Source organism: Chiloscyllium plagiosum, unplaced genomic scaffold (genome assembly GCF_037043375.1).
Source record: "Chiloscyllium plagiosum isolate Xiang-an unplaced genomic scaffold, Cpla_swu_hap1 HiC_scaffold_10, whole genome shotgun sequence".
Classification (NCBI taxonomy): domain Eukaryota; kingdom Metazoa; phylum Chordata; class Chondrichthyes; order Orectolobiformes; family Hemiscylliidae; genus Chiloscyllium; species Chiloscyllium plagiosum.
Window position 1 is genome coordinate 40,891,743 of NW_028270148.1, and position 27,655 is coordinate 40,919,397.

Sequence of the window (27,655 nt, forward strand, 5' to 3'; positions counted from 1 at the left end):
AATAGCATTAAATATAATAGAAAACTGTTTTAAAAGGTTATCAATAAATATTCAAAAAGGAAACAAAGAGAGAGTAAATAAGTAAAATAAAACAAAAGAATTGTGGATGCTGGAAATCTAAAACAAAATCAGAAACAGCTGGAGAAATCAAACAGGTCGGCAGCATCTGTGGAGAAAAAGCAGAGTTACCTTTTCAAGTCCACTTCTTAAGGAAGGTCAATAACTCAAAACATTAATTCTGCTTTCTCTCCACAGATGCTGCCAGACATATTGAGAGTAAGTATTGTTCAAGTTGAATACGGGCAGCAAGTGGCAGGAGAGTGCAAGATTCAATTTAATCTCTGCATATTTAGATTATTTTGATGTAGGTATTCGAAACATAGCTCAGAATTTTCTGATTCCACAAAGGTAATTTAGAAACCATCTACGCAGCAGTCAAAGACTTCAGAAGAACATAGTGAAGTAAACAGACTGGTGGTAGATGAAATTTCATGTTGAGATGTGTGTGCGCTAACACAGCATGGGAAAAAAAACACATGAATTAGGAGTAAAGACTCAATGAATACAAGACCATAAGAAATAGGGGTGTATGCTATTTGGTCCCTCATATCTGCTCTTCCACTCAATAGTATCATGGCTGATCTGACATTCTTCACATCCATTTTAATGCCCTTTCCCCATAGCCCTTGATTTGCCCATTGATCAAGAATATACAGTTTATAACGCATCATTTTTCCAAACTGAGAGTACAAGTGAGTGTACTATTTTAAAATAGAGGCAACCATGAATGAAGTTGTAAGCAAAGTGTGGAGAAGTATATTTGTACACGCCTCAGTTATGACACAATTACAAATACTGGTCTCAGTTTGGACATTTCACAGTAGACGGCACATTAAAACTATAGTGACCATACAAGGATAAATTCACCAAAATGATGCAGAGAATAATTTACAGAGCCTATGTTTGAATCATGACAATAAGTTTCAAATCAATTCACTGTACTGACAAATTTTATCAAGGTCACTAACAAGATCCAATGTGACTGCAGCAGAGGTGGAATTTTTCTTCTTTCTGCAGCCATCCTCCAACACTCCTCTGACATGGTCAAAGAATCAATTATAATGGCTCCTTTTCCTCTGTTCCTTAACTACCAACTCCACTCTTCTCCCTAGCAACAGACTAGAGATAATCCAGATTTGTCACATTAGATTCTGAGATGAACATCAGATCGCATGCTCAAGCATCGCTAAGAGAGCCTATTTGTCCATTAAATCACCTGGCTACCCATCTCAGCTCAAAACCTTCACTGCTAAAACCTTCATTCGTACCTTGCTTATCAGCCCTGGCGAGTCACCCACATTCTATGATAAAGTCATAGAGATGTACAGCATGGAAACAGATCCTTCAGTCCAACCCGCCCATGATGACCAGATTTCCCAACCCAATCTAGTCCCACCTGCCAGCACACGACACATATCCCTTCAAACCCTTCCTATTCATATTCCCAGCCAAATGCCTTTTAAATGTTGCAATTGTACCAGCCTCCACTACTTCCCCAGGCAACACATTCCACATACGTACCACCCTCTGCATAAAAGAATTGTTCCGTAGGTCACTTTTATATCTTTTCCCTCTCACCCTAAACCTATGCCCTCAAGTTCTGGACTCCTCAACCCCAGGGAAAAGACTTTGTCTATTTATCCTATCTATGCCCCTCATAATTTTGTAAACCTTTATAAGGTCACCCCTCAGCCTCCGACGCCCCAGGGAAAACAGCCCCAGTCTGTTCAGCCTCTCACCGTAGCTCAAATTCTCCAACCCTGGGAACATCCTTGTAAATCTTTTCTGAACCCTTTCAAGTTTCACAAAGAGACCAGAGCTGCATGCAATATTCTAACAGTGTCCTAACCAATGTCCTGTATAGCCGCAATATGACCTCCCAACTCCTGTACTCAATACTCTGACCAGTAAAGGAAAGCATACCAAACGCCTTCTTCACTATCCTATCTACCTGCGACTCCACTTTGAAGGAGCTATGAACCTGCCCTCCAAGGTCCCTTTATTCAGCAACACTCCCTATGACCTTACCATTAAGTGTGTAAGTCCTGCTAAGATTTGCTTTCCCAAAATGCAGCACCTCACATTTATCTGAATTAAACTCCATCTGCCACTTCTCAGCCCACTGGCCCAGCTGATCAAGATCCCCATTGTAATCTGAGGTAACCTGAGGTTGACAATTACACCTCCAATTTTGGTGTCATCTGCAAACTTACTAACTATACTCTTATGCTCACATCCAAATCATTTATGTAAATGACAAAAAGTAGTGGACCCAGCACCGATCCTTGCGGCACTCCACTGGTCACAGGCCTCCAGTCTGAAAAAGAACCCTTCACCACCACCCTCTGTCTTTACCTTTGAGCAAGTTCTGTATCCAAATGACTAGTTCTCTCTGTATTCCATGAGATCTAACCTTGCTAACCAGTCATCTGTAAACTTTAGATCATCCAAAACTCTCCTGACTGTGTCTTAATTCAACACAAGTTCCATTTCCTTACCACCTCTGCACTCAATGACTTGCACTTGTTTCGGGTGCAGCAACATTAGGACTTTAAAGTTCCTGTTCATGTTTTCATATCCCTCCACAAAGAAAGAGGAACAGTTATGTTGACAGATTATGGAAAAATGTAAAAACAAACGGTTGTGCGTGATTTTAAACTTCCCTTATATTGACTGGGAATCGCCTAGTACAGGGGCTTGGATAAGGGTGAATTTGTTGGGTGTGTCCAGGGCCATTTTATTGAAACGATGTGTGAACAGTCCAGCTAGGTAAGGGACCATACTAGACCTGGCATTGGGGAATGAGCCCGGCCAGGTAATTGAAGTTGCAGTGAGGGAGTATTTCTGGAACAGTGACCATAATTCTGTAAGTTTGAAGCTACATATCGATAAAAACAAGAGTAGTCTTCGGGAGAAAGTATTAAATCGGGGGATGGTTAACTACCACAATATTATGCAGGGACTGAGGAATGTAAATTGGGGGCAGCTGTCTGTCAACCCAGATCTGGCATGTGGGAATCTTTTTAAGGCCAGTTGGTTAGAGTTCAGGACCACAATGTGTCTGTCAAAATGAAGGAGAAGGATAGCAAGATTTGGATGACAAAGAAATTAAGAGCTTAGTCAAAAAGAAAAAGGAGGCATTCGCAAGGTTTAGAAAACTGAAGGCCCTCGAAGAATGCAAAGGAAAAAAAACTCAAACTAGGAATGAAGAAGGGTAAAAGGAGCCACAAAATGTCTTTGGCAAACAGGATTAAGGAAAATCTCAAGGCATTTTATACATTTTTTGGAACAAGTAGGGAGCTAGGGAAAGAGCAGGTCCATTTAAGGCCAAAGGAGGGAATTTATACATGGATCCGGAGAAAGTGGGTGAGATCCTTAATGAACACTTTGCATTGTATTCACAACATGTCAATATAAAAAAGGAAGAGGTCATAGAGATGAACAGCATGGAAATAGGCCCTTCGGTCCAACTCGTCCATGTTGACCACCTCTCTTATGTAAACCTAGTCCCATTTGCAAGCATTTGGCCCATATCTCTCTAAACCCTTCTTATTCATATACACATCCAGATGCCTTTCATTTGTTGTAATTTTACCAGCCTCCACCACTTCCTCTGGCAGCTCATTCCATACACGTACCACCCTCTGCATGAAAAACTGCACCTTTGGTCTCTTTAAGTTTTCTCCTCTAATCTTAAACCTCTGCCCTCTAGTTTCGGACTCCCCCATCCCAACACTAGGTGGCTCCCAGTCAATACAGGGGAAGTTTAAAATCACTTACAATCCTTTGTTTTTACATTTTTCCATAATCTGTCAACATATCCATTCCTCAATATCAGTGAGGGAATATGAAAACAAGAACAGGAATTTTAAAATCTTGATGTTGAGGGACCCGAAACAAATGCAAGTCATTGATCCTATCCATGCCCCTCATGATTCTATAAACCTCTATAAGGTGATCCCTCAGCCTCTGACACTCCAGGGAAAATAGCCCCAGCCTATTCAGCCTTGCCCTAAAGTTCAAACCCTCCAACCCTGGCAACATCCTTGCAAATCTTTTCTGAACTCTTTCAAGTTTCACAACATCCTTCTTATAGGAGGGAGACCAGGATTGCATGCAATATTCCAAAAGTGGCCAAGCCAATGTCCTGTATAGCCATGACATGACCTTCCAACTCCTATACTCAATGCACTGATCAATAAAGGCAAGCATACCAAATGCCTTCCTCACTATCCTATCTACCTGCGACTCCACTTTCAAGGAACTAGCAACTGGCACTCCAAGGTCTCTTTGTTCAGTAACACTCCCTAGGATCTTACCATTAAGTGTAAAAGTCTTGCTTTGATTTGCCTTTCCAAAATGCAAAGCATTTTAGTAAACAGGTTGCTGGGACCTGATGAGATCTATTCCAGAATGCCAAGAGAGGCAGGCGTGGTAATTGCTGGGGCTTGTACAAAATCTTTGTATTCTCTTCGGTCACAGGAGAAGTCCCAGAGGACTGGAAAATAGCCAACATTGTTCCTTTGTTTAAGAAGGGCAACAGGGATAATCTGAGAAATTGGAGGCCAGCGAGCCTTGCGTCAGCAGTAGGGAAATTATCAAAGAATATTCTTTGGGATTGGATTTACTCACATTTGGAAAAATATGGACATAAGAGATTACCTTTGTGTGGGTAAGGTGTTGCCCATACGGATTTTAGCAAGGCTTTTGGCAAGATCCCTCATGGCAGTCTGATACAAAAGGTGAAGTTATATGGGATCTGTGGTGAGGGACAAGGTGGACACAGAACTGGCGTAGTCATAGAAGGCAGAGTAGCAATGGAAGGATGTTTTTCAGACTGGAGATCTCTGATCAGTGGTGTTCCACAGGGATCAGTGCTGGGACTCCTGTTGCTCATAATAATACACATACACATATAAATAAATGATTTGCAGGAGAATGTAGGTGACTTGATTAGAAGATTTGCAGACAACACCAAGATTGGGAGAGCTGCAGATAGTGAGGAGGATTGCCAGAGGATACAGCAGGATATAGATAGGCTGGATACTTTAATTCAGACAAATGCAAAATGATGCATTTTAGGAGATATACAGAAGGCAAGTATACAATAAATGTTTGAATCCTTAGAAGCATTAACATAGAAGGATCCTTGCGTACACAGTTCCCTTCAAGTGGAAACACAAATGGATATGGTGGCATAAATCATATGGTATTCTTGCCTTCATTGGTTAGAACTTTACTGATTCCACTTTTGGAATATTGAGTACTGCTCAGGTCGTCACATTACCAAAAGGATGCAGAGACTCTGGAGAGGGTACAGTAATTGTTTACTAGGATGTTGGCTGGTTTGGAGGGAATTAGCTATGAGGAGCGATTGGACAGAGTTGACTTTTCACCTGAATATGAAAAGGATTAAGGGCTGACAGAAGTTGACAAAATTAAGAGGCATGAATCATGAAGAGCCTTTCTCTCAGGGCAGAAATGTCAATTACTAGGCAACTTAGATTCAAGGTAAAAAGGGGAAAGTTTAAAGGCGATGTTAGAGGCGGTAAGTGCCTTGAATACACTGACAGAAGAATATGGATCGCACAGAAGTAAAAGGTTTTTAGTTTAGAAAGGCATCATGTGTTGGCAGTCTTGATGGGTCGAAGAGCTTGTTCCTGTGCTGTACTGTCCTTTGTTCTGTATCAACTCATTAAGCCCTTCATTGATAAGCCCCAATATTGTATTAAGTATGCCATTTGTAAACATTTGAAAATCTCTAATCATAGTATTGCTATTTATAACAAAGCAAACACATGAACGTATGAGTGTGTCATCTAAATCACAAATACGTCAAAGGTACAATATTTCAGATGCAGCAATATTACATTTTACCAAGTAAACTGTGTAAAGATGACTGCTGGGAGTTCAAATTTTAGCACCAACAAAAAACTTTGTGGAAGAAATGTTTGAATAAGTACATCATAATATCAAAAACAATAATCAATATTTTACCTCTTTTTCCAAATAGCAGGCTACTGACTCGGTTTCGTTCAAAAGTGAAACACCACACTTGCCCCTGGAGGAAAAAATACATTTATTTAAGCAAAATTCCAAATAAAGTCACTAAATGTTTCCCGTTACAATAGAAAACATTTAAAACATTCTTGTCAGCAGGTTTCTGCTTCACCACTGCCTCTTTAATTGGCAGCTTTTAGAAAAAAAAATCTTGATTCTTTACCAGGACTCTACCTCTTTCCTCGATGTTTGTCCTTACTGAAATTAGTTAACATTACATTTAAAAATACCTCCTAGAGTGATAGGAAGCAAATTAATGCCTTCCTCCACTCACACCTGACAAGAAACATGTCAAATTATTCTTCCAAGGCAAAATACCAAGTTTTGAAATCAGGGAAATAACAGAAGCTTCATAATCTCTCACATGGCTGTTGCAACGTTACCCAAGTCTCACCATTTAAGTTTTTGATGGCTGCAAAATATCAACAAAGTACTGTTTATCATCAGTCTTTTTTTTATTAGTTCTCTTCACTCGTTCATCAGAGGTATGGCCTCTTTTGTTCTGATGAAAAACCACCAATACAAAACTCGACTCCGTAGATCTAACCAGGCTTGCTGAGCGGTTTTAATTTCAGACTGTCAGCTTCCACAGTATTTTGTGAAATGATATAATTTCCACCTCAAGCTCTTAAGTAGCCTTCCATATTCTCTTTTATCCTATCTACTGGCACAGCATGAATTCCACAACTGTGGTCTCAAGCTAAAAATCTATCACGTGAAGGATTCTAAGGACCTTAGGACTGTATAGTCTTTATTCTTTCTGACAATGCCAGAACACAGTTCCTTTACAATTTATTGCCTGTGTGCGCGTGTGAGCGTACGCGTGTATGTACATATGTCCAGGAACTACATTGACTACTTTTATTGTGCATGATCAAGGAACTATGAAATGGGGTCAGTCAAGTCCCCTCACTCCATTGGTCGCAACAAATATTTTTATTAAGCTTACAGCTATCACTCTTCTTACACAACATTGCAGCTGACTCTTTACTTTTGATTAGTTTAATGTTTTCGTGAACATACATAACACACACACACACGCACAAACAAACATAGACAATAAATTGTAAAGGAACTGTGTGTCTGGCATTGACAAAGAATAAAGACTATACAGTCCTGATTTCCTTAGAATCCTTCAGATGTTACATTTTTATCCTGAGATCACAGTTGTATAATTGTTGACTTGCATCATCTGCTGAAGTTTGCAGATAACCTAGAGAGAATCTTTGAGGAGAAAGTGAGGTCTGCAGATGCTGGAGATCAGAGCTGAAAATGTGTTGCTGGAAAAGCGCAGCAGGTCAGGCAGCATCCAGGGAACAGGAGAATCAACGTTTCGGGCATAAGCCCTTCTTCAGGAATGAGGAAAGTTTGTCCAGCAGGCTAAGATAAAAGGTAGGGAGGAGGGACTTGGGGGAGGGGCGTCGGAAATGTGATAGGTGGAAAGAGGTCAAGGTGAGGGTGATAGGTCAGACTGGGGTGGGCGCGGAGAGGTCAGGAAGAAGATTGCAGGTTAGGAAGGCGGTGCTGAATTCTATGGATTTGACTGAGACAAGGTGGGGGGAGGGGAAATGAGGAAACTGGTGAAATCCGAGTTCATCCCTTGTGGTTGGAGGGTTCCTAGGCGGAAGATGAGGCGCTCTTCCTCCAACCGTCGTTTTGTTGTGGTCTGGCGATGGAGGAGTCCAAAGACCTGCATATCCTTGGTGGAGTGGGAGGGGGAGTTGAAGTGTTGAGCCACAGGGTGGTTGGGTTGGTTGGTCCGGGTGTCCCAGAGGTGTTCTCTGAAACGCTCCGCAAGTAGCCTGCCTGTCTCCCCAATATAGAGGAGGCCACATCGGGTGCAGAGGATGCAATAGATGATGTGTGTGGAGGTGCAGGTGAATCTATGGCGGATATGGAAGTTTCCTTTGGGGCCTTGGAGGGAGGTGAGGGGGGGAGGTGTGGGCGCAAGTCTTGCACCTCCTGCGGTTGCAGGGGAAGGTGCCGGGAGTGGAGGTTGGGTTGGTGGGGGGTGTGGATCTGACGAGGGAGTCACGGAGGGAGTGGTCTTTACGGAATGCTGATAGGGGAGGGGAAGGAAATATATCCTTGGTGGTGGGGTCCGTTTGGAGGTGGCGGAAATGACGGCGGATGATGCGCTGTACATGGAGATTGGTAGGGTGATAGGTGAGGACCAGTGGAAGGGTACTGGTCGGTACGGCGGGAAAGGAAGAAGCGGAGGGCTTTGAGTCCTTCGTGATGGGGGATGTAGGTGTACAGGGACTGGATGTCCATGGTGAAAATAAGGCGTTGGGGACCGGGGAAGCGAAAATCATGGAGCAGGTGGAGGGCACCTCCTTCCAAGACCCCAAAGGAAACTTCCCCTCTATTGCATCCTCTGCACCCGATGTGGCCTCCTCTATATTGGGGAGACAGGCAGGCTACTTGCGGAGCGTTTCAGAGAACACCTCTGGGACACCCGGACCAACCAACCCAACCACCCTGTGGCTCAACACTTCAACTCCCCCTCCCACTCCACCAAGGATATGCAGGTCTTTGGACTCCTCCATCGCCAGACCACAACAAAACGACGGTTGGAGGAAGAGCGCCTCATCTTCCGCCTAGGAACCCTCCAACCACAAGGGATGAACTCGGATTTCACCAGTTTCCTCATTTCCCCTCCCCCCACCTTGTCTCAGTCAAATCCATAGAATTCAGCACCGCCTTCCTAACCTGCAATCTTCTTCCTGACCTCTCCGCGCCCACCCCAGTCTGACCTATCACCCTCACCTTGACCTCTTTCCACCTATCACATTTCCGACGCCCCTCCCCCAAGTCCCTCCTCCCTACCTTTTATCTTAGCCTGCTGGACAAACTTTCCTCATTCCTGAAGAAGGGCTTATGCCCGAAACGTTGATTCTCCTGTTCCCTGGATGCTGCCTGACCTGCTGCACTTTTCCAGCAACACATTTTCAGCGATAACCTAGAGAGTCAAGGTTGCTTGCCCAATTTGCTTTTTCATTGTACTATCTACTTAGATGAGAATGAACAAGGAGGTAGAAACTTTCAGTCCTTCCTCTTAACAATGGATTTTCTTTCTCTCCCTCTGCTGTTAATTTGCAAGCCTGGCTCCATTCTCTTTCCAAGCTGAATAGCTGCACACAAACTTTGATGTATATCTACACACATGCTGAACAAGCTGAATTTAAACAGGAGATGCAAAATTCTTAACACTGACTCAGTTGTCTGATTTCAAATGTTTTAGATAAAATAAATGGTGTCCTAGACTTCCTTCAATCTGTAGTTAGATAATCACAGCAGCCATTTTAGGCATTCTTAGATATTGAAGCTCAGATGAAACAAGTTGAAAATTTACACTGCATATTTTACCACTATCATGGCAGACGTCATTACAATTGAGCCTAATTCCTTTTCAGCCACAAACATACACTTTCCAGAAATAATCACTGGATAACAGAGCAGGAGCTTTGCCAGTAGTTTCCTATCTCTAACCTAGGAATTCTGAACCCAATTGTGGTGTACCATTGAGGCAGTGATTGGAATCAACTACCTCAACCTGAGATTAAAACTAGGTGGCTATGATCCATCAGCCTTAGCTTATTCACTCCTCTAAACCAGAAGGATCCGAATTCAACCCTACTCCACAACTCAAGCACATAATCTGGATAGGCATTTCAATGCATTACTAACATATTTCTGCAGTATGTGCAGTGCAATCTTTAAAACAAAACATTAAACTTAAGTATCATTAACTCTTGTGGATATAAATGATGATATTGTTTGAAATAAAACAATGGAATTCTCCCAGTATCTTGACCAACAATCATGCCTCAAACAATATAACAATGGTCACCCATACCCATACAGTTCTGCAAAGAGATCTTTACCTCAGGGACTAATGCTGAATCACTGTTGAATTTTTCCCCTTTTGTAGAGTAGAAACACTAATGCCAATTGCATAGTGCTTATTATTAAGTCAGATTAGGTTAGCTAATGTGGGTCAGGTAAAAGTTACCAGAGCCACATACCCCATTAGGTTACTAGGCCACCATAGACCTAAAATACAATGAGTTACCATTTAAGGACAGTAGATGAAGTATGTTTCTTTTTCAATACCATCTACAAAATACACTGCAGCAACTCACCAATATTTCTCAACAGCACTTTCCAAACCAGTGGTCTCTACCAGCTCGAAGTGGTCTCCACCAGCTACAAACAGCACATGCATGGAAACACAAAAACATTGCATGATTCCCTCTAGCTTCCTCACAATTCCGATTTACTTGGATATCCCAATCAAAATCCTGTGTGCTTACCTCACAAATTTGGGTGCACCTATACCACATGGACTGTAGTGGTTTGAGATGCCAGTTCATCACTACTGTTTCAAGGACAATTAGGAATGGGCAATATATTCTGGCCTTGATAGCAACATTAGTATCATATGAATTAACTTTAAAAATCAGATGGATAAATAATATCTGGTCTGCCTGTTCATGTGAGTATAAATGAATCCACGGAGGCTTTCCTTTAATTTAGAAAAGCCTCTCTGGGTTCTGGACAACATTCTTCCTTCAACCAACACTACATCAGCTTTAAGTGTTCATTCATTTCATTTCTTGCTGTAGATGCTTACTGCATATAAAATGTTCACCATATTAGGATATAATGAATAGGAGACAGAGGGGACTATGTTGAGCCTGCACCTTCAGTAAAATCATGCCAGAACCTTTACTCCAACTCCACATTCACGCAATATCCCTATAACCCTTAATTCAATTAGTACACAAAAGTCTATCAACATCTTAAATATACTCAACAACTAAACCACAGAGCTCTCTACTATCAGGATTATTATACATTCACAGTCTTCTGAATGGACAAACCTCTTGCCTCAATCCTAAGTAGCAAACAGAGGCTGTGAACGGACGTATAACTTCTGCAGCTGAGGAAGCATTTTTTTCATTACCTTCCTAGTCAAGCTCGCTAAGGCTTTTGTGTGTTTCAATCAGATCACTGTTCATTCTTCTAAACTCCAGGAAATACAGACTTAGTCTACTCTGAACTTTTGTTGCACTCTCTGTATGGCATATACATCTTTTCTTTGGTAAGGAAACAAACTGCCATCACCATTCTGGGTGTGGCTGCACTAATGCCCTTCATAACTCCAGTAAGAATTCATTACTTCTCTCTAATCTGTTTGTAATAACAAGCTAACGTTATTAGTCTTCTTAACTTCTTGCTATACCTGCATGTTAACTTTCTGTCATTTATGTGTAAGGATATACAAGTCCTTCTCAGTGTACAGTATAAAATTCCCAGTCTCTCACCACTCAAAAATTTTCCTGTCAAAGTGAATAACTTCACACTTTGCCACTTCATTTTCCATTTGTCATATTTTGGCCCACTCACTCAAACTATTTCTCTCTACAATCTCCTCACCACTTACTTTCTCACCTAACTCTGTATTGTCCATAAACTCAGAAGAGAGGACCAACTGCAACAAACCAAAGTTATTCTATTGCAGAAATAACAGAAACTGCACTACAAAATTCATAAATAGCTGAATATTTTGGAATGGCTTAATTAGGGATTTTTATTTCATTTTGGTTTCCCATTACAGCATCAGTGAGCTCAAAAGGTCCATATTCTCACCAAGGCTCTTGTGTTTATTTATCATATAGGTTTAATTTAGTAAAATGTCCTCAGACATTAAATGCAGAGCAAATAGGAAAGATGATTGCACACAGTCAAAACTTATACGGTGAGGAAAATGTCAAAGCCAGAGAATAAAGTAGCAAGTGAAGACGTTTAGGGTGAGAACTAGATGGTGGGACGAAAATATTAAAAGACTTGTCGCATGAGGATAATGTGCAAAAAAAGCAGGATGAGAGGACCACAGTACAGTAAGATGGTGCAGAGCTAAGAGATGGGGGGGAGAAAGCAACAAGAACTTCAAAAATCAATGCATTGAGGTACAAAGGTTGCGTGAGGACAGCTACGTGTCAAGTGAACAGAATCTGTGGTGGACTGGATGTGGACAATTTTGAACAAGGTGGAGTTTGCATAGAGTAGAATGAGGGAGGACAACAGTGAGTAAGAGAGTGGGGGTGGAACTGAAGTAACAAAGACAAGGTGGATGTGAAACAGAAGAGAGTCAGGTTGGGGAACAGGAGATGGAAACAGAACTAATATTAAGCTTAATGAATAATAGAAAATGAGATTTAAAACTTCATTTAAGGTCAAACAATTAACTGAGATTTGCAACTTCTGGATCAAACTGAACAGATAGAGTGAAGGGAGTGTTTTGAAGGATATTTACTGGAAAGAATATTCCACATTAAATATCATGTCTGATAAACTGTCCACAACAGAGATAGACATGGAATTGCAAGTGTTGTGAGTACCAAGAGGCAATATATAAAAAAAACTGTATGATGGAATTAATGGAGTGGAGGAGTTGCTGGAGACAGACTGACTACATGGGACAGAGAAGAGTAGGACCTAGCAACCAAAATGAATTAAAAGCAGATGAGGGGATGCATAAGGGAACACATTGAAGTGATTGCCTACATCAAATGTCATGAATTATCATTACAAACAAGAAATGATGTGCCACAGTTCTAGTCACAGAATATGATATCACTGAATATTTTGACTAAGATAGTCTTGGTGTTCACATTATGACTGAAGCAGTAAGTGACTAAATTAGTAAATAGGTGGTAAAGTAATAAGACAAGCAGAAATATTTGACATTTTCATATTTTATTTTCCCTTAGATGTTTGTTTCAGAGATGCCTTCGCTACTGCCTCTGAACCTGTAGGGCCAGTATGAATTCCATTTCAGGCAACAGATGATGCAGTCAATAAGTTAGTCCAACAGGTTGACATCAACTTGCAAATCCTTTTAATACACCCCTAGCAGGAATAACAGCCAGAGCTTTCTGGTCAGCCATGATTCACATGGACTGACTTCCCACAATTTATCGGTTCTAGTGACAGACTTGGAACCCATTACAGAAAAACTAGTTTGGAAACTGACTTAAGTATGTGCTACAAAGCCCAGGAAAATAAAAGACGAATAATGTTTATTGTAGTTCTATATACTGGGGGGAGAAAGCAACTCTAAATATTGAGCAGCTTTATCCCTGCATTAGTTTTCAGCATTTGAAGGTTTGAACTGAAGACTTACAAAAGCAGGTGATCTAAAACCAACAAACAAGCAGACCTTGGAACACAAGAGAAAAGAAAGTAATTTTAGACAAACAGTGGATTAACTATTCTATGGGTAAATTAATCATATTCTATTTAATTGTGAAAGTAGGCATGTCTTTTATGCAGAAGGATACAAAGCTGGATGTATGTTTGCTCACTGAGCTGGAAGGTTTATTTTCAGACGTTTCGTCACGATAGTAGGTATCATCATCAGTGGGCCTCCGGTGAAGCACTGGTCGTATGGCCCGCATTTTGTGCTTAGGTTTCCTTGGGTTGGTGATGTCATTCTGGTAGTGATGTAATTTCCTGTTTTCTTACCTCAAGGGGTGGTGAATGGGATCCAAGTCAATGTGTTTGTTGATAGAGTTCCAGTTGGAATGCCAAGCTTCTAGGAATTCTCGCATGTGTCTCGGTTTGGCTTGTCCTAGGATAGATGTGTTGTCCCAGTCGAAGTCTTGTCCCTCCTCATCTGTATGTAAAGATACTAGTGAGAGTGGGTCATGTCTTTTTGTGGCTAGTTTTCTGCCTGTTTGTCCAATGTAGTGTTTGTTACAATTCTTGCAAGATATTTTGTAAATGACATTAGTTTTGCTGTTGTCTGTACAGGGTCTTTCAAGTTCATTAGCTGCTGTTTTAGTGTGTTGGTGGGTTTGTGGGCTACCATGGCGCCAAGGGGTCTGAGTAGTCTGGCAGTCACTTCCGAAGTGTCTTTGATATAGAGGAGAGTGGCTAGGGTTTCTGGACGTATTTTGTCTGCTTTTTGGGTTTGTTGCTCAGAAATCTGTGGACTGTGTTCATGGGTACCCATTCTTTTTAAACACACTGTATACGTGATTTTCCTCTGCTCTTCGTAGTTCCTCTGGGCTGCAGTGTGCGGTGGCTCATTGAAATAATGTTCTAATGCAGCTCGGTTTGTGGGTGTTGGGATGATTGTCTCTGTAGTTCAATATTTGCTCTGTATGTGTTATTTTCCTGTACACGCTGGTTTGAAGGTTCCCATTGGCTGTTCACTCTACTGCAACATCTAGGAATGGCAGTTTGGTGCTGTTTATCTCTACTTTAGTGAATTTTATGCCAGTAAGGGTATTGTTGATGGTCTTGAAGGTTTCCTCTAATTTTCTTGCATTTAGTGATGGCAAAGGTGTCATCCACGTAGCAGACCCAAAGTTTGGGCTGGATGGTTGGCAGAGCTGTTTGTTTAAGTCAGCCAAGGCAGGAATTGAATCAGAGTCCCTAGCTTTGTGAGACAGCAGTGCTACCTACTGAGCTACCATTTAAACAAGTACACTATCAATGCCTGTAACATCAAGACAAAACCTTTAATAACTGAATGTTTGATATACGTGTACATGCATAGTTTTGTATATATAAAAAAGATTCATTAGCATTTTTGACGTAGAATCTTCATTCTAGAGGAATGTGAATTAACTAAGTCCACAATTAAAGTAAGCTGCAACACATGACACAAAGGCCTGTTCTTTTCATTAGCCATATCGTCATTATTTTCAGTGTAAAAGTAAGTTACACATGGGTACTTTGTGGAATCCCCAAAATAGCACATTCCAAAGGGACTGTCCAGGAAACTGAACTTTCTGCTGGGAAACTGTCACCTTCAGCAATGTGACATTCCTTTACACTGTATGAAATCTCAAGTGAAGATAACACAAAGGATTGGTACGCAAGATGTCGAACCCTGCAAATTCAGAGCAAAGAATTCCGAACAATTCTGAATATATCACTGAAACCCATCAAGCTTCAATTTGGTCTAAATTATTTACTGCAAAAATGCAATGATTTCTGATGAAGGAACATCAAGACCACTAATCTCAAATATGCAGTTGATCTGTTTCAATGTTCAACCCTTCATTTTTTATTTGTAGAGTCACAAAACTTAAAAGGAGCATTGAGTGAAACCTAATTGCTCTTGCAAAGTGTTAGTATTGGTTCAATGGGCCAAGTGGCCTCTACTGTTCTCTAAACATGCCATGAGATATTCTGTGGTAAAAACAATGATTGCAGATGCTGGAAACCAGATTCTGGATTAGAGTGGTGCTGGAAAAGCACAGCAGTTCAGGCAGCATCCGAGGAGCAGGAAAATCGACGTTTCGGGCAAAAGCCCTTCATCAGGACCACTCTAATCCATGAGATATTCTATGAAACACTATGAAAGCAGACTTGAAGGGAAGAGAGGGAGAGGATTTGAGGGAAGATGACCATTAAATAATATGGCACCCTGTAAGGAAGTTGAGTAATCAATAGTTTAAAAAAAAATTAAAAAGATTATTCACATGCAAACAACAAAATTGAAAGATCAGAGAAGAATTCTGAAAAAACTTTGGGAATACATGTACTGTGAAAAAGTTGAATTTTATCAACCACTTTTGGTTGATAAAAATCAACCAAGCATACATGTAAACTCCTCAAGATCATTACTATAAAAGTCAACATCATGACTTTTATCAACCATAATGATGTTGACTTTTACAGTAATGATTCTGAGGAGTTTACATGTATAAGTTTACATATATAATATTACAAAGCACATACATTTCATGGAATGCAAATACATGCCACAACAAATTATCTGCTAAACTTAACATTGAAACCCTTCTAAACTATTCTAAATCACTATCTGAATCATCAAATAATACAGCCAATAGAATGACTAGATTCCCTACAGTGTAGAAACCGGCCATTTGGCGCAGCAAGTCCACTCCGACCCTCCAAAGAGTAACTCACCCAGACCCATTTCCCTACACTTACCCCTGACTAATGCACTATCACTATGGGCAATTTAGCATTGTCAATTCACCTGACCTGCACATCTTTGGCTGTGGAAGGAACCTGGAGCACCCGGAGGAAACCCATGCAAACACGGGGAGAATGTGCAAACTCCACACAGATAGTTGCCCGAGGCAGAAATCAAACCTGGGCCCCTGATGCTGTGAGGCAGCAGTGCTAACCACTGAGTCACCATGTTTCCCCATCATCTCACAGATCTTCCTCAGTTTTATTTATTCTGCAATTGTTCTTGGTACTGTCAAGTGCATGCCATATTCCATATGTTACAATTTATTTTTCCCTAATATCAGGATCAAGTTCATTTCATAGATCTATAATCCAGTCGCACAATTCTGCTAGTGAGGGTGCTTGCCTATTTCTACATTTATCGAACACTTTCAAACATCCAATTGTTTCATATCTTTGAGAAACTGTCCTCGAGAGGGCGATTAATAAACAACATTCTCAAGATCACTGGGTATAACTGCCATGTTGGTGTTGGTTGTTCTCACATCATAGACTATATTGTTAACATGGCGTGATCTGAACATGAACTGGATGAGCAAACCTCTCACTTCCTTAAGTCCTTTTAGTCTCAAAATCCACATTTTGATCCATTTCTTGAACTAGCCATCATCAATCCTGCATCTCTCATAAGCATGGATGACAATGCCAGTCTGAACTTACTCTTTAGTGAAGATTTGCATATAAGTATGGCTGTTGGTTTTAATTTTATGCTAAGGGTCACACAAGATGAAAAAAACATCAATTGTGCATTTTTGTTGCTTTACAAGGATGTTTTCTTTAACCAATTTTGATTGGGGTCTTGTTTATTGGAATGTCAAAGTTCCTGGATGTTTTATCCATATTTCACTGCAGACTAATCAATACATTTCTTCTCTATCGGATGAGAATGCATGGAATTTGATGACTTTATTGTTGAGTTCATAGGACAGAATCATAGAATCACAGAATCACAGAATCCTACCATACCGAAGGCCATTCGGCCCATCCAGTCCACACTGAAGAACATCCCACTCTGATCCACCCCTCCAACCCTATCCTTGTAGTCTGCATATCCCATGGCCAATCCACCTAATCTGCACATCCTTTGACAGTGGGAGGAAATCGGAGCACCCACAGGAAGCCCACGCAGACAAGGGGAGAATATGCAAACTCCACACAGATAATCACCTGAGTCCCGGCGCTGTGAGGCAGCGGTGTTAACCACTGAGACAACACTGAAGGCGCTACAGGAATAAAAGCTGTTTTATTAAGATTAGATTAGATTCTGTACATTGTGGAAACAGGCCCTTCGGCCCAACCAGTCCACACTGACCCTCCGAAGAGTAACCCATCCAGACCCATTTCCCTCTGACTAAAGCACCTGACACTATGGACAATTTAGAATGGCCAATTCACCTGACCCGCACGTCTTTGTGACTGTGGGAGGAAACTGGAATACCTGGAGGAAACCCACACAGACAATGTGCAAACTCCACACAGACAGTTGCCTGAGGCTGGAATCGAACCTAGGACCCTGGTGCTGTGAGGCAGCAGCGCTACCCACTGAGCCACCATGCCGCCCCTTTGTCTTATAATTTAGTATAGAAAACTATCCCATGATCTCAGGAAATTAAAAATGATCAGACATTAAACTGTTGTGAGCATTAGGATGGGTGATCAAAAGCATGATTAAAAAACAAGTTTCAGGAAGATTACAAAGTAGAATCAAGGTTTTACATGAACCAACATCATAGAAAACAATTCTACAGCAATCAAACCGAAGGCCTTACAAAACCTCTTCAAATCACATTTAGTTCAGAATTTAGTTTCAGTTACTAAGCCACAGGCAGATAACCCTATATTTAACTTAGATGAAATCTCAGATTATCCTTATAACTGCTGTGGAAAAATGAGAAGCTTAAATTTTACAGCTCAGAAATAAATTAATTTGGACGTAGGGGCAGGGAGACTAAATATAGATGGGGTAAACCCAGATTATTACTTCAAAAAGAAATGAAGTTTGAACCAGAGGACACAAACGAAAATTATGAATAATACCAAACAGACAATTATAATCCCAAACATCAGTCCTAATCTTACGTTTCATATCAGTTCTAAAGTAATTTCAACACTACCCAGGAAAGGAACTGGTGTAAAAGTTGTGCAGGAGACATCATTCATTACATTCATTAAGTTATCTGGAAGAGTTGATTTAGTTTGTCCATGATAGTGAAACTTAAAAAAATCCTAAAATTATATACAAGTCTTGACATTTTCAAATCTGCAAAATTTCTCTAACCATTTTGACAGTGAGGAAGCATGTGGCAGGTTACAGCAGGATATAGAGAAGCTGCAGAGCTGGGCAGAAAGGTGGCAGATGGAATTCAATGTAGCTAAGTGCGAGGTGATTCACTTTGGGAAGAATAACAAAAAGATGGGGTACTGGGCTAATGGTCGGATACTTGGTAGTGTGGATGAGCAGAGGGATCTTGGTGTCCATGTACACAGATCTCTGAAAGTTGCCACCCAGGTAAATAGTGCGGTGAGGAAGGCATATGGCGTACTGGCTTTTATTGGTAGAGGAATTGAGTTCCGGAGTCCTGAGGTCATGATGCAGTTGTATAAGACTCTGGTACGGCCGCATCTGGAATATTGTGTGCAGTTTTGGTCGCCATACTATAGGAAGGATGTGGAGGCATTGGAACGGGTGCAGAGGAGGTTTACCAGGATGTTGCCTGGTATGGAAGGAAAATCGTATGAGGAAAGACTGAGGCACTTGGGGCTGTTTTCACTAGAGAAAAGAAGGTTTAGGGGTGACTTGATTGAGGTGTACAAGATGATTAGGGGGTTAGATAGGGTCGACAGTATGAACCTTTTCCCGCGTATTGAGTCGGGTATTACAAGGGGGCATAGCTTTAAATTAAGGGGGGGTAGATATAGGACAGATGTTAGGGGTAGGTTCTTCACTCAGCGAGTCATTAGTTCATGGAATGCCCTGCCAGTAACAGTGGTGGACTCTCCCTCTTTATGGGCATTTAAGAGGGCATTGGATAGGTATATGGAGGATAGTGGGTTAATGTAGTTTAGGTGGGCTTGGATCGGCGCAACATCGAGGGCCCAAGGGCCTGTACTGCGCTGTATTCTTCTATGTTCTATGTTCTATTATCCCCTTCAATTTTATTTGGACAGAAACATGTCACAGAATGAGTTGGACAATAAGCATGAACTGGACAAATGAAAGATTGAAATAAACTAGGTTAACCGCGAGGGTCAGACATAATTGTCCAACTTCATACATTTGCCTTTCACATGAAAAACATTTCATGCACCGTACCTACATTCAAGAAAAGCAAATTCTGAGACACTTATAAAGCAAGTAACGTTTACATGTTTCTGAATTACTCTTCTTATGCCAGCAGCACAAGGCCTCACTGAAAAGTTGCTATCAGAACGAGTCTGTCAAATAGCACAGAGCTGTGTTATCCATTATCTGAGTTATAATTTGAGGTCATTTGAATTGTAAAGACGTCACTGTTCAAGAAAATCATGTGCTAATCTAAATGCAGCAGAAATTGCATTACTGCAATTATATAAAATATTTTTTATGCACCAGCACCTGTTGACATCAATATCACATTCCACCAACAGTATGGCTTCAAGGAGCCCTGGATAAACTTGAATTAATGGGTATCGGGGGCAAACTCTCCACTGTTGGAGTCATACCTGGCACATAGGAAGATAGTTGTGGTTGTTGGAGGTTAGTCATTGAAGCTCCAGGATATCTCTTTCAGAGTTCCTTAGAGTACTGTATTAGGCCCCACCATCGTTAGTTAATCCATCAATGACCTGCCTTCCAACATAAGATCATAAGTGGGTATGTTCACCATAGACTGCACAATATTCAGCACGTTCATGACTCAAGATACTGAAGCAGCCAATATTCAAATACAATAGGACCTGGACAGTATCCAGGCTTGAGTTGAAAAGTGGCAAGTAATATTTGCACCACACAAATGGCAGGCAATGATCACCTCCAATAAGAGACGATTTAACCACCACTCTTTGACATTCAACAGTATTATCATCGCTGAACCCCCACAATCAACATCATGGGGGTTTTCATTGATCAGAAATTCAACTGGACTCGCCATATAAATACAACAGCTGCAAGAGCAGGTCAGAAGTTAAGAATACTGCAGAAAAATCTCACCTCCTGACACTCCATAGCCTGTCCACCATATTCAAAGGCACAAGTCAAGAGTGTGAAGGAATATTCGCCACTTGCTTGCATAGGTACAGCTCCAACAACACTCAAGCTTGACTTCATCCAGGTCAAAGCTGACCACTTGATTGATACCACATCCACCCACACACTACTGCTACTAAGGTATTATCTACAAGATGCATTGCAGAATTTCACCAGAGATCCTAAGACAGCATCTTCAAAAGCCATGACTGCTTCCACCTATAGCAGCAGATACATGGGAACGCCATGTATCTGCAAGTGCTCCTCCAAGACACCCACCATCCTGACTTGGAAATATATTGCTGTTCCTTCACTGTCACTTGGTAAAAATCCTGCAATTCCCTCTCTAAGGGAATTGGGGGTCAACCTACAGCATGCAGACGACAGTGGTTGAAGAAGGCAGATTCCTTCAGGACTCCCAGCCTGTGACCTGCTGTTATAGCCACTGCATTCATATAAGTTCAGTTTCTGGCAACTTTCAGAATATTGATAGTTGGTCTTCAGTGACGGTAATGCCTTTGAAAGACATTAGATAATGGTTAAATTCTCTCTTTTTGGAGATGATCGGTGGTTGGCATTTGTTGGCAAGAATGTTACTTGCCACTTTTCAGCACAAGCCTGAATATTGTGCAGGCTTGCTGCATTTGGACATGGACTGCTTCAGTATCTGAGAAATCGCAAATGGTGCTGAACATTGTGCTCAGCTGGCTTGACTGGCTCATTTGTAACACAGAATGATGCCAACAGCATGAGTTCAATTTGCACACTGGCTGAGATTACAATGAAGGACTCTCCCTCTCAACCTTTTTCCTGCAACCCCTGTGGCATTGTGACCTTCATATTAAGTCACTATCAGTCATCTCTCTCTAATGACAGAGAAGCCCTAAGGTCTGGTAGGACAGTGGCAAATTTACCTTTACACCCACTTCTGAGCTCATAATGGTAGCAAGGTTGAAGCAGTAACTGAAGGTGGTTGAGCTGAGGACACTACCCTGAGGAATTCTATCACTCAGAGCACTGCAGAATAATTTGATGAAAAGCTTTAGGCAGGAGAAGAAAGTGAAGTGTGAAATTGTGGCAAATTTTATACATTCACTGACAATTAAAAGATACAGCAGAAATCAACAAGGACACTGGGTTGGGCAAATCTAATCATGCTGTTTAATAAATGCAAATGCACAGACATGCCAAAGGTGGCATCAAAGCTTTACCATTTTGTTTTCTTTGGCTTAGTATTTCTTCGGCAATAAATGCTTAATTTTGTGTCTCCATGTAATATTCAGAGTTGCAAACTTAAATAGGAGAAACAGTATGCAAAAAATCCATACAGATTTTCAGCACTGATAAAACATTGAGTATAGTAGCAAAGCCACAAGTTCCTGCATAATAATTGAGAACCGACTTAAAATTTAATAAAAACCGAAAGAAGTGTGGATGCTGTCACAGTCACAAACAAAAACAGAAATTACTGGAGAAGCTCGGCAGGTCTGGCAGCACCTGTAAAGAGAAATCAGATTTAAACTAAAACTGGTTCTGAGGAATGGTCACCAAACCCAAAACATTAACTCTGATTTCCCTTCACAGATGTTGCCAAACTTGCTGAGCTTTTCCAACAATTTCTGTTTTTATTCCTGGTTTAAAATTTATCGGTTTTCATAAAAAAGCTCGAATCATCATCCTACAAGCAGATAACAAATTTTTCAAAAATTTTCAAGAAACCGAAAGACTTGTGCAAGCAAACATCCCCAACTTTCCCCCTTCTAACATACTTAAGCAGCTCTACTGATCTTGCACTTTTAGACAAATGGAATTTGTACAGCGAGTCAAATTGGAAAAGGAAGTCCCCAATATTCTCACAAGCCTGACTACATACTTATGCGCAAGCAACAGAATGTGGAACCTTTCTGTTGTCAAACGGACAGTGTATGCAGGATAAAAAAGTTGGAAGGCAGTCACACTACTTTGATTACAGACTTCCACAGCTTAAATTTTCATTTGATCTTTACTTTATCCTGTCAATTTAATGAAGAGGTTTCCCATATTGTATCTTTAACTGCAATGTAAGTTCAGAAGAAACATTCAATGGCAATTTATCCTTAGAATGAATTCTTAGAAGAGTATAAAGGAAGTAGGAGTATACTTAAGAGGGAAATCAGGAGGGCAAAAACGGGACATGAGATAGCTTTGGCAAACAGAATTAAGGAGAATCCAAAGGGTTTTAACAAATATGTTAAGGACAAAAGCATAAATAGGGCCCCTCAAAGATCAGCAAGGCGGCCTTTGTGTGGAGCCGCAGAAAATGGGGGAGATACTAAACAAGTATTTTGCATCAGTATTTACTGTGGAAAAGGATATGGAAGGTATAGACTGTAGGGAAATAGATGGTGACACCTTGCAAAATGTCCAAATTACAGAGGAGGAAGTGCTGGATATCTTGAAACGCATAAAGGTGGAAAAATCCCCAGGACCTGATCAGGTGTACCCTAGAATTCTATGGGAAGCTAGAGAAGTGATTGCTGGGCCTCTTGCTGAGATACTTGTATCATCGAGTCACAGATGTGGTGCCAGAAGACTGGAGGTTGGCTAACGTGGTGTCACTGTTTAAAAAGGGTGGTAAGGACAAGCCAGGGAACTAAATACCAGTGAGCCTGACGTCGATGGTGGGCAAGTTGTTGGAGGGAATCCTGAGGAACAGGATGGGCATGTATTTGGAAAGGCATGGACTGATTAGGGATAGTCAACATGGATTGTGGGTGGGAAATCATGTCTCACAAACTTGATTGAGTTTTTTGAGGAAGTAATAAAGAGGATTAATGAGGGCAGAGCGATAGATGTGATCTATATGGATTTCAGTCAGGCGTTCAACAAGGTTCCCCATGGGAGACTGATTAGCAAGGTTAGATCTCACAGAATATAGGGAGAACTCGCCATTTGGATATAGAACTGGCTCAAAGGTAGAAGCAAGAGGGTGGTGGTGGAAGGTAGTTTTTCAGACTGGAGGCCTGTGACCAGTGGAGTGCCACAAGAATCGGTGCTGGTTCTCTACTTTTTGTCATTTACATAAATTATTTGGATGTGAGCATAAGAGGTACAGTTAGTAAGTTTGCAGATGATACCAAAATTGGAGGCGTAGTGGACAGCGAAGAGGGTTACCTCAAATTGCAGTAGGATCTTGACCAGATGGGCCAATGGGCTGAGAAATGGCAGATGGAGTTTAATTCAGATAAATGTGAGGTGCTGCATTTTGAGAAAGCAAATCTTAGCAGGACGTATACACTTAATGGTAAGGTCCTAGTATGTGTTGCTGAACAAAGAGACCTCGGAATGCAGGTTCATAGCTCCTTGAAAGTGGAGTCGCAGGTAGATAGGATACTGAAGAAGGTGTTTGGTATGCTTTTGTTTATTGTCAGTGCATTGAGTACAGGAGTAGGGAGGTCATGTTGCGGCTGTACAGGACATTGGTTAGGCCACTGTTGGAATAAAACGTGCAATGCTGGTCTCCTTCCTATCAGAAAGATGTTGTGAAACATGAAAGGATTCAGAAAAGATTTACAAGGATGTTGCCAGGGTTGGAGGATTTGAACTATAGGGAGAGGCTGAACAGGCTGGGGCTGCTTTCCCTGGAGCGTCGGAGGCTGAGGGGTGACCTTATAGAGGTTTACAAAATTATTAGGGGCATGGATAGGGTAAATAGATAAAGTCTTTTCCCCGGGGGTTGTGGAGTCCAGAACTAGAGGGCATAGGTTTAGGATGAGAGGGGAAAGATATAAAAGAGACCTAAGGGGCAACTTTTTCACACAAAGGGTGGTACGGGCATGGAATGAGCTGCCAGAGGAAGTGGTGGAGGCTGGTACAATTGCAACATTTAAAAGACATTTGGATGGGTATATGAGGGATATGGGCTGGATGCTGGCAGGTGGGACTAGATTGGGTTGGGATATCTGATCAGCATGGACGGGTTGGAACAAAGGGTCTGTTTCCATGCTGTACATCTGTATGACTCTATCTCATCAGAAATAGCAGGTTCAACATCTGCACGATTTAAATGCATATGGCAGTATTTAGAACTGCGTTATGAAGAAGTGCATTACACAAAAGTGTGGACTTTTTCGATTTCACATATAATTCACAGAATTACCAGCTCTGACAACTGCCAAAGACAAAAGGACAATTAATAATAAAAAAACTACTAAATGGGCATGTCAACATCTAGAGAGAAAAGCAGCAGTTAACCTTCTCAGGTCAATGACCTTTCAACAGAACTCAGAAAATTAGCGATATAATAGGTTTAAAATAATGGTGAACCCTTGCAAGTTGTAACTTTTGTTTGAGTATTACTTCAGAGTTGACATGATTCCTATGTAAAGGAGGTCAAGAAACATCACAGTAGACACATAGGTATACTAATTACACTAAAATTCTCAATTAAAGAATTGATGGATAAAGTATTTATTAAGAAAGGGTAATCAACATGGATTTGAGGAAAGGGGATTGAAACAAGTAACAAATTGGCAAGAAAAATATCTAGTGAAGTTCTCATATGCATTATTAACAAAGACATGTGCGAGTATAATATGGCAATTGCCAAGCTAAATTTTCTGTTTACATCCGCAAAAGGAGTTTCACTCCACAGGATCATGTCTACTCGGAAATGGGGTTAAGATATGCAGTGAGAAAGCAACTTGATAAAGTTACAGTTAAAAGACAAGTTGAGAGGTCAGTTAAGTCCCATCTAGATTCAGATGGATTATGCCATCAGATAGTTTAAAAAACAAGACGAGCTAACATCGACATCATCATCAAATGCAATTCATATCTTTAAAAATAAAGCAATCCTATAAACCTTGAACTAATAACCTTGGGCGGCACGGTGGCACAGTGGTTAGCACTGCTGCCTCCCAGCGCCAGAGACCCGGGTTCAATTCCCAACTCAGGGGACTGACTGTGTGGAGTTTGCACGTTCTCCCCGTGCCTGTGTGGGTTTCCTCCGGGTGCTCCAGTTTCCTCTCACAGTCCAAAGATGTGCAGGTCAGGTGAAGAGGCCATGCTAAATTGCCCGTAGTGTTAGGTAAGGGGTAAATGTAGGGGTATGGGTGGGTTGCGCTTCGGCGGGTCGGTGTGGACTTGTTGGGCCGAAGGGCCTGTTTCCACACTGTAACGTAATGTAAACGTAAATGTAATGTAATTACTTAATAGCTGCAGTAAGGAAACATTCTAAAGACAAGTATGCAACAGATTCAACAGATTTCAAAAAGCAAGACTGCTGCCTTAGTGAATTAGTGAAAGACCTAACAAATAATAGGCCAGAGCAATGCCAAAAATCTGTTCGCCGAGCTGGGAATTTGTGTTGCAGACGTTTTGTCCCCTGTCTAGGTGACATCCTCAGTGCTTGGCAGCCTCCTGTGAAGCGCTTCTGTGATCTTTCCTCTGGCATTTTTAGTGATTTGTACCTGCCGCTTCCGGTTGTCAGTTCCAGCTGTCCGCTGCAGTGGTCGGTATAATGGGTCCAGGTCGATGTGCTTATTGATTGAATCTGTGGATGAGTGCCAAGCCTCTAGGAATTCCTTGGCTGTTCTCTGTTTGGCTTGTCCTATAATAGTAGTGTTGCCCCAGTCAAATTCATGTTGCTTGTCATCTGCTGTGTGGCTACTAAGGATAGCTGGTCGTGTCGTTTCGTGGCTAGTTGGTGTTCATTCAACCCTTAGTAGCCACACACGCAGATGACAAGCAACATGAATTCGACTGGGACAACAGTACGAGTATAGGACAAGTCAAACAGAGTACAGCCAGGGAATTCCTAGAGGCATGGCACTCATCCAAAGATTCAATCAATAAGCACATCGACCTGGACTCAATATACCGACCACTGCAGCGGACAGCTGGAACTGACAACCGGAAGCAGCAGATTCAAACCACTACAAATGGCGGAGGAAAGATCACAGAAGCGCTTCACAGGAGGCTCCCAAGCACTGAGGATGTCACCTAGACAGGGGACAAAACGTCTGCAACACAAATTCCCAGCTCAGCGAACAGAACCACAACAACGAGCACCCGAGCTACAAATCTTCTCACAAATTTTGAATGCCAAGGAAACTCACTTGTTGAGTATGTCCAAAAAATGAGATTAATAGATTTTTACATATTAAGAACATCAACGGATACAGGGTTAGTGAAGGAAATCAGTGTTGAAGTAGTAGATCATCCATGGTTTCACAAAATGGCAGATAAGGCTTAACAGGGCTGAAGAGCTGCCTCGTACTCCCACTGCTTTTGTTCATATATAAACCAACACACACACATATTTCAGAAGGCCTTCAAATAAGGTGGGATATTAAAAAAACACAATACATACGGAAATGTGGAGCCAGAGGCTAGTTTGAGAATGAGTTGAAATATGATGGTAAATGGATAATGCAGGAGAAATTAACGGACCTCACTCATTCTAGTAGAAAACGGACGGCAAAGCCAGTAAGAATTGTTCTGAAGCCACTGCTGTTCACATACAACATTCATTTCAGAACTGCAGGACTATAATTGCTGTAGCTAATAATGAGAAGACAAGAATTAGATCAAAGTAAAAGGTAAACACAGAAGTTTGCAAATCGAGCAGATAAATAACAAATACAATTTAAGATTGTGAGGCGCTCTAATCTGGAGGAGAAATACCTCGGCCATAATCCTTGAAAGGAAGAAATTAAATATGGACTTGCAGAAAGAAATGCACTGCTCCCATGGCAATACAATTTGTTACAGTCATAAAGAGTGCAAGCAAAGTGCTGATTTTTAGAAGCATAAAGACAAAGTAAGCAAGCAATATAAAATTTATACTTCACTTGGATCAAACTTGAATGACTACATGCAGTTCTGCCTTCCACAATACAAAAAGAATCTGAAGTATTAGAGAAAGTGCAAAAGGATTTAAGAAACTTCTACCAAAATTAAGGTAGTGCAAGTAACAGAAAATGTTCATCAGACTGACCTACTTTTACTCAGAAATGCAACACTAGGAGGAGACATGGTAGCAGCCTTCAATATTATGAAGAGCGTCAATCAGCTGGGATGTTGAGAAACAATTTCCATTTTAGTAGGAGTCCAGAATAAGGAGATAGGAGTCAAGCAAGGTCATGAGGTGATGGAGATCATTGCTGTCAGCATATATGGACAAACTGACATTGTTTTTTTGAATGATGGCTGACAAGCAACAAGTATAACAGAAAGGTAATGGTGGAGTGGTGGGAGAGAAACTATTGCAAATTATTCTGTTAGCTAAATTAAAATGCAACTAAA

At 41.2% G+C, this 27,655-nt stretch overlaps 1 protein-coding gene across 9 annotated transcripts in view; it reads right to left on the minus strand.

The window, feature by feature from the left end:
• mta3 (metastasis associated 1 family, member 3) overlaps positions 1 to 27,655 on the minus strand; it is a 300,725-nt gene that overhangs the window by 220,476 nt on the left and 52,594 nt on the right. For 8 of the 9 annotated variants that reach the window (XM_087991291.1, XM_087991288.1, XM_087991287.1 and 5 more), the window contains one exon: positions 6,058 to 6,121. The exons of the other annotated variant lie outside the window; for it this stretch is intronic. In XM_087991291.1, the coding sequence (XP_087847417.1) occupies positions 6,058 to 6,121 (64 nt within the window). The remainder of the gene's footprint in view (positions 1 to 6,057; positions 6,122 to 27,655) is intronic. 9 annotated transcript variants of the gene reach the window in all.